The sequence below is a fragment of the Aquarana catesbeiana genome, linkage group LG03, assembly GCF_042186555.1.
Source record: "Aquarana catesbeiana isolate 2022-GZ linkage group LG03, ASM4218655v1, whole genome shotgun sequence".
Lineage (NCBI taxonomy): Eukaryota > Metazoa > Chordata > Amphibia > Anura > Ranidae > Aquarana > Aquarana catesbeiana.
The window spans coordinates 699,538,845-699,547,266 of record NC_133326.1 but is presented as its reverse complement, the minus strand read 5'-3'; the positions used below and the strand labels follow the sequence as shown (position 1 = coordinate 699,547,266).

The window sequence follows — 8,422 nt, the reverse complement described above, 5'->3', positions numbered from 1 at the left end:
TGTCCCTATACAATTGCTGGGCAGAAGTGACGTTTTGACGGCTCTTAAAGGGCCATTTAAAAAAAAAAATTTTTAAATGACAAAATTTTTTCTTTTTTTTTCTTTTGCATTTTAGTCTAAATATAAGATCTGAGGTATTTTTGACCCCATATCTCATATTTAAGAGGCCCTGTCATGCTTTTTTCTATTACAAGGATGTTTAAATTCCTTGTAATAGGAATAAAAGTGACATTTTCTAAAAAAAAAACAAAAAACAGTGTAAAAATAAAAGAAAGGTAAAATAAATAAGAAAATTTTTTTTTTTAACGCGCCCCGTCCCGACAAGTTTGCGTGCAGAAGCGAAAGCATAAGTGAGTAGTGCCGGCATATGAAAACGGTGTTCAAACCACACATGTGAGGTATCGCCATGATCGATAGAGCTAGAGCAATAATTCTAGCCCTAGACCTCCTCTGTAACTCAAAACATGCAACCTGTAGAATTTTTTAAACGTCACCTATGGTGATTTTTAAGGGTAAAAGTTTGTCGCCATTCCACGAGCAGGTGCAATTTTGAAGAGTGACATGTTAGGTATCAATTTACTTGGTGTAACATTATCTTTCACAATATAAAAAAATTGGCCTAACTTTACTGTTGTCTTATTTTTTAATTCAAAAAAGTGTATTTTTTCCCAAAAAAGTGCGCTTGTAAGACCGCTGCTCAAATACGGTGTGACAGAAAGTATTGCAACGACCGGCATTTTATTCTCTAGGGTGTTAAAAAAAAAATGTATAATGTTTGCTGTTCTAAGTAATTTTCTAGCAAAAAAAACTGTTTTTAACTTGTAAACAACAAATCTTAGAAAGAGGCTCGGTCCTTAAGTGGTTAATGGATGCATGAGTCTATCCATTCTACATAGAGGGGGTGGCGTGACAGAGGGGGCGGGGCCCGTACACCCTTAATGGACGCTCCGCCACTGAGTGTAATCAAGAGTGAGAAAACAGCCGTTTAGAATTGCTGAGCCTGTGTGCACGACCATAACATGTGGAAACAGGTTCCCAATTGTCCACAGTCCCAAAAACAGGTGGGGGGATAACCAGGGACAAATTGCACAATTTCGACAGGTACCAAATACCCACAGGTCATCATTATTATGGTGGGCTTCTATTGCAAGTAAATTACGTGAGCAAAATTTCAAGGTTTTCCATCATGTAGTACCTGTCTACCACTACTAGGTCTAGCCCAAGGTATGTTGCCGACTGTTGGGTGTGTAAGTCAGGAGTTACTGTAAGATGTGGCAGTGAGAGAAATTAAAGCAGAACAAAAATAACAAGATAAAAATGAATGGCCAATTTAAAAATAAAAAAACTAATCCAGGTTATCTGAAATGTTTCCCCAGTAGTACTTTTTTTCTGCCACTAAATGTCCTCAATCTAATGGTTAACATCATTTAACCCACTTCCTCTGAACCTAGATCATCTCAGACCCATCCCAGAATGTGAAAGGACAGTGAAAGGAGGAGTAGTGCAGTGATCAGTTTATCCTCTGTCACACTATTCACTCCTCCTATCAGTATGTTTCTTGTCAGCACTGGAACTGATTGGCTTCTTGTGCTGTTTTTTCCTAAGACACTCTAGCCTTGCTGTACAGTGACTACAAGAGGCTGATAATTACCAGGTCATATTCAGGTACTTTCACTACCTGCTTAAAAACATACATACTGTATGATGATGTATCAATGATTCCAGAGCTGCGATAATGCGTCTCTTCATATCTAATTTATATCTAGAGTTCAGTGTCTGGTAATTCACAGTAAAAAAGTTTGAAAATGGATCACTCAACTACAGTCTATACAATTGATGACGTTTTTTTAACCTCTTTTTTAAAAAAAGAAAATTGTTGATCCTGCCAGTTCCACCTATTTCCCTGTTGTGACTGGCAATGCTGTATATGTTTGGTTTTAATGGGATGAGGTGGCCACCCTACTCCCCATCCCTCGGTGCTATGTGAAACCTCAAAAAAACAAACTAAAAAGGAATTTTTGGTAATTTTGCTGATAAAATGTGTATTAATATCAGTTAAGGAGAGTTTGTATTAGGTGGCAATTAAGTGGGAACATATTGTTTTACAGCTGCGTTAAAGGGAACTCCAGTTTTGCAAAGGGCAACAAATTGTTAAGTTCGAATTTTATTATCAAAAGTTGTGTAGGTACTGAGATATAGGAAACTCCCTGGATTCCTTGTGTGTGCTACGCTATATGGGCAAAGTTTTGAACACCTGACCATCACACCTACAGTATAAGAGTTTGCAGGACATCTCATTTCAAATTATGGGGAGTTACCCTCCCCCTCCAACATCCATTGCAATAATAGTCTTCCCTCTTGTGGAAAGGCTTTTCACATGATTTTGGATCGTATCTTTGAATCTGTGAGAGTTTGCATCCATTCAGTCAAACAAAATTTGTAAGATCAGGTGCTGGTGTTGGGTGAGAAGACCTGACTTACTACCTGGGTTTCAAATAAACCCTAAGGTGTTCAGTAGTGATGACATCAGGACTTTGTTCAGGCCACTCAGTTGCCTCCAAACCAAACTCATCAATCCATGTCTTTATGGATGTGGCTCCACTCTTCTTTGAAGGCTTTCCACAAGATTTTGGATAGTGTCTCTTGGAGTTTTTGTCCATTCAGCCAAAAAAAATTTGTGGGATCAGTTACTGATGTTGGATGCGAAGTGTGTTGTGTTCCAATTCACCTCAAAGATATTTTGTGGGGTTGAGGTCAGGGCTCTGTGCAGGTTAATCTAGTCCCTCCACTCCAGAATGGTCCAACTATGTCTTTATGGAGCTGGCTTTGCACACAGGCAACAGTCATGATGGAATATAAATTAGCCTTCACCAAACTGTTGCCACTTGGTTGGAAGTGCACATTTGTCTAATATATCTCTGTATGCTGTAGAATGAAGAATGTTCACACTTGAGCTTCTTCAATAAAATGTATTCACGTTTTTTTAGATGTGTTGAAGCGTTTGTTTTTTTGTTTTGTTTAAGCCAATGGAAATCTATTTACTATGAAACTTGAGAGGCAAGAAGTAGCATGAAAAACACGTGTTATGTACAGAAACCAGCCACTTCCTCTAAGGACCAAAATGTGTGACTCTGCCCTAGAGATGACCTTGTGCTTTTTTGAGTTTTGAGCAACAAACTTCTGGAGACACAAAGCTTAGGTGTGAACAGGCTCCATAGAATACAATGGGAATCCTCATATAGAGTGTAATGCCGCGTACACACGAGCGGACTTTACGGCAGACTTTGCCCGGCGGACTTTTCGACAGACTTTACGATGGACTTTCTGAATGAACAGACTTGCCTACACACAATCAACCAAAGTCCGTCGAATTCGTACGTGATGACGTACGACCGGACTAAAATAAGGAAGTTCATAGCCAGTAGCCAATAGCTGCCCTAGCGTGGCTTTTTGTCCGTCGGACTAGCATACAGACGAGCGGACTTTTCGACTGGACTCGAGTCCGTCGGATAGATTTGAAATATGTTTCAAATCTAAGTCCGTCCAACTTTTGAGAAAACAAAATCTGCTGGAGCCCACACACGATCGAATTGTCCGATGAAATCCCGTCCGCCGGGCAAAGTCTGCCGTAAAGTCCGCTCGTGTGTACGCGGCATAAGAAACCTCTAGAAAAGTGCTTCACATTACTCAAGAGTGTGAACCAGGGCTTACAGTATCCTTTCCTGGAAACACCTAAACGTTTGGTCTATTGTAGGGTGGAAGGTCAGGTTTTGGCCATATAGTATACAGCTATGCAATTCTCCAAAACAGCGATATCATTAGTAAACAATCAATTTTTGGAAAGAAGACACTTTGAGCACAATTGCTTTCATTCATTTATTTACTGATTTTGATAGAAAGTAAGAAAAGTGCAGACTTTCATTTTCCAAGACAGTACAAGAATATCTAGGTACAATCATTTAATGAAAACATGTAAAATTAAAATTGTTACTTATAGTGAGCCATTGAGGATTGGAATTTTATGTCCATGATAGCTGAACAATCAAAATAAAAAGTAACATTAACCAGAAATATTTTTTGGTCCTTATACTCTGTATGTTCCAACTTTAAAAATGTCCAGAGCCAAGCTGATACAGTTAAAGGGAACACATACTTTTTAAAACATTTTTCTTTCTATTTATTGTGTTTAGGACTAAAATTAGATTTTTCCTTTCATTTGAATCAAATAAATATAACATATTATTATGTTATATAAAAATAAAGGACCAGCAGATTTCTGAAGGTTTTTTTTTTTTTTTAGACGGTAATCAGGTATACACTCATAGATATTAACAGAACAGCATCAATTTTGAGGAGAATTCAAAGAATTTTGGGTGGAGTGGTGGTGCTGACAGGGCTACACACTGATTTCATTTTGGCCGGTGTAAACCCAAGAACAAAAATGTAAAACATTGCAGCTTAGCAGTCCTTAATGGCTGCGTTTGTATTATTTTCTGGAAGTACAGAAAAATACCTGTTGCACCTGTAAAGATATGTTGTACCTATCTGTACATTTCCTCTGTGGAAATGAGGATGGGGGGAGGGGGTGTTTGTAGTCCTACTAAAAAGAGCAGCCTAAGGTGAAAATACTGCTCCTCCATAGATACAATGAAGTGTGTGTTGTCACCCTAGGACAGGAAGCGTACTACTGGCAGGATCAACAGGTAAAAGTAAAGGAGAAAAAGCCTGAAAAACTAAGACAACTACAACATCTATGGACTACAACAAAACAAAATATATATTTCTTAATATAGGAGAAAAGAAGTAAAAAGAGAATTACGTGACCCAACCCCTTCTCAGACAGCTCACACTGCAGATGAATATAATTATCATGAAATTTCCGCTTAAGAATAATTAAACATTTTCAGCGTAATTTCTAACTGTAAGGGCTACTAACCTGCAATAGATTCTTCTTGCTTTGAGCTGGCACAATCCCAAGACTTACAACAGAGCTTGGGTTGAACCAGGACATTGCCTTTAATTTCATAGTTAAGAGAATTCCAGTTAATGTGATTTCCTTTGACATGCCCAGAAATAACTCCCTTAATTTCATCTGGTGTCAAAGTATAATCCCACATATGGACATCACTTATTTCACCAACAAATGACTGGTTAATATTAAAACCTCCCCCAAATGTGTCTTGGTCTTGTCCCAAAACTATACTTGTTTCGGCACCAATAGTTGCCCCCTTCTTTGAAACTTTTCTTGGGTAGAGCTTCCCATTGATCCAAAGTTGGATTACCCCAGTGGTGGAGTCCCATGTTGCACAGGTGTGCTTCCAGGCCAGGGTCTCTGGGTCTGTCTTGAATGCGCTCTGCTCCTGGAGTATAAATGTATAGACATTTGGTGATTCGGGGAGAATTAAGAAGGCATTGTCAGCACCAGACACTGCCATAGAAAAGAGACTGTATTCCCGTGTAAGCTCTGTATAAGATCGAAGACAGATGGTGACGTTTTGTAATGACTTTTTTATCGCAGGCTTTAGTGTCACATGTGCCGAAGCGGTTGGTGCTGGGAAGAGGAACACTTTATCACTCATATCTAGAAAAAAACAATAAAGCATAAGGTAAGCAATAATAAAAACATAAGAGTTTCATGATTTCCTGACAATCACATCTATACTGTACCTACTATAGATGTGGAGTTCAGATGTTGCTGGTGAAGGGTACAGTTAATACAGTTAACGCTTTGGGGAAGACCCTTTTCTATTCCAGGATGTGTGTGCCTCTGTGTACAAAGCCATCTCCATAATGACATAGGTTTACTAATTTGGTTTGAAGGATTTTGAAGAACCTTTACAAGCCCTGACCTCAATCCTTCTACAGCATACAAAGATATATTAGACAATTGCAGTCTTCCAACCTTCCAACCATTTCTGTTCTAGCATGACTGTGGCCTTGTGTACAAAGCCAGAAGAAGACATGGGCTGACCAGGTTGATGTGAAGAAATTTTAAGAAGCTTCAAAGAGCTCTGAGCTCAACCCTAAGCCTTTGGGATGAATTGGAATGCTGGTGGCAAACCAGGTCTTCTAAAAAAATGCATTTGGTGAACTAGCTGTAAATAGGGCAATCCAATGTGCACCTGGCTGGCATATTGCTACAGTTACAGTGCCTTGAAAAAGTATTCATACCCCTTGAAACTTTCCACATTTTGTCATGTTACAACCAAAACCGCAAATGTATTTTATTGGGATTTTATGTGATAGACCAACACAAAGTGGCACATAATTGTGAAGTGGAAAGAAACTGATCAATGGTTTTCAAGTTTTTTTTACAAATAAATATCTGAAAATGTGGTATGCATTTGTATTCAACCCCCTTTACTCTGATACCCCTAACTAAAATCTAGTGGAACCAATTGCCTTCAGAAGTCACCTAAAAAGTTAATAGACCTGTGTGTAATTTAATCTCAGTATGAATGCAGCTGTTTTGTGAAGCCCTCAGAGGCTTGTTGAAGAGGTTTCCTAGAGAACCTTGGTGAACGAACAGCATCATGAAGGCCAAGGAACACACCAGACAGGTCAGGGATAAAGTTGTGGAGAAGTTTAAAGCCGGGTTAGGTTATAAAAAAATATCCCAAGCTTTGAAAATCTCACAGAGCACTGTTCAATCCATCATCCGAAAATGGAAAGAGCATGGCACAACTGCAAACCTACCAAGACAAGGCCGTCCACCTAAACTGACAGGCTGGGCAAGTAGAGCATTAATCAGAGAAGCAGTGAAGAGGCCCATGGTAAGTCTGGAGGAGATGCAGAGATCCACAGCTCAGGTGGGAGAATCTGTTCACAGGACAATTATTAGTGGTTCACTCCACAAATCTGGCCTTTATGGTTGAGTGACAAGAAAAAAGCCTTTGTTGAAAGAAAGCCATAAGTCCCGTTTGAAGTTTGCAAGAAGCCAAGTGGGGGACACAGCAAACGTTTCTCTATTTTCCATCTTCTGACACATAAAATTAGTCTGTAGAACCTACTTTGACTCTATATTTCCATCCTATGACACATAATAACAAACAGTAGAACCCACCTTCACTCTATTTTTTTATCTTATGACACATAATATTGGCCTGTAGAACCTACCTTCATAGGCAAGTGCCCCCATGATGAATGGCAGCAGCAGGATATGTAACTTCATCTTGCTGAAAATAAAATACATAAGGCTTTTTAAAAAATACTAAAACACAGCCAGGGCATTATTTGAAGATTACTTACAGCTCCCTGGTGCTCCCCTGTGCAGGGAAATGTAATATGTGTGCATTACTCACCTCATAGGAACACATATTTACTAGTAAAGAACATAATTACCCTGGGTTTGGTTCAAGCAGGGTTGGGCGAAGTTTAGAGTTTGGATGCCAAACCCAAACCCAAACCCTGTTGAAACCAATGGGAGCCGAATTTGTCAAATTAAAAATGCCCATTGTCTGGGATAATAGGCAAAGAGGTGTCAAAATAGCATTGTAATTGGTGGAATGGAGGGGGAGGGGGAATTGGGGGTGTTGGTCCCTACCCAGGGGAACATATACCAATGCAAAAAAAAAAATTTCATGCAAACTGGAACAGCGATTTTTATTTTTAAAAGCACAGAGATTTACAAAGAAAAAAAATACAGTTAAAATAGTTTTTTTGTACATGTCACTTTTGCTGTAGCATATCATACAGCAAGAATAAAAAACAATTGCATGGAGTCTCCCTAAAATGCATGCAAGGCCCTTTAGATCTGGTTTGGATTTTAAGAATGTACCTAACACATGCAAGGAAAAAATTGTTTTTTTTCTTGGGGGACCACAGGCATTTCTCTTTTGCTAATTCTGCCCACTATCAAATTCTCTGGTAATCCTCTTCTGCAAAAACTGATTGGTGTTATACCCTCCACACTCCTCCCCTACAAATCCTGCCCACTGTCATACCCTCCACAGTCCTCCACTACAAATACTGCCCAATGTCATACCCTCCACACGCCTCCCCTACAGATACTACCCAATGTCATACCCTTCACACTCCTCCCCTACAAATACTGCCCACTGTCATCCCCTCCACACTCCTTCCCTAGAAATACTGCCCATTGTCATCCCCATCCACACTCCTCCCTTACAAATACTGCCCACTGTCATACCCTCCACACTCCTCCCCTACAAATACTGCCCATTGTCATCCCCTCCACACTCCTCCCCTACAAATACTACCCTCTGTCATTCACTCCACACTCCTCCCCTACAAATACTGCCCACTGTCATCCCCTCCACACTCCTCCCCTACAAATACTGCCCACTGTCATACCCTCCACACTCCTCCCCTACAAATACTGCCCACTGTCATACCCTCCACACTCCTCCCCTAGAAATACTGCCCACTGTCATACCCTCCACACTCCTCCCCTAGAAATACT

At 39.8% G+C, this 8,422-nt stretch overlaps 1 protein-coding gene across 1 annotated transcript; it reads right to left on the bottom strand.

Moving 5' to 3' along the window:
- Nucleotides 1–4,931: 4,931 nt before the first annotated feature.
- Nucleotides 4,932–7,171, bottom strand: LOC141134855 (C-reactive protein-like). Its single transcript, XM_073624289.1, has 2 exons — nt 7,117–7,171; nt 4,932–5,581 (listed from the first exon to the last, which is right to left on the bottom strand). The coding sequence occupies exons 1-2, from the start codon at nt 7,169–7,171 to the stop codon at nt 4,932–4,934; spliced, it is 705 nt and encodes a 234-aa protein (XP_073480390.1).
- Between the last annotated feature and the right edge of the window lie 1,251 nt (nt 7,172–8,422).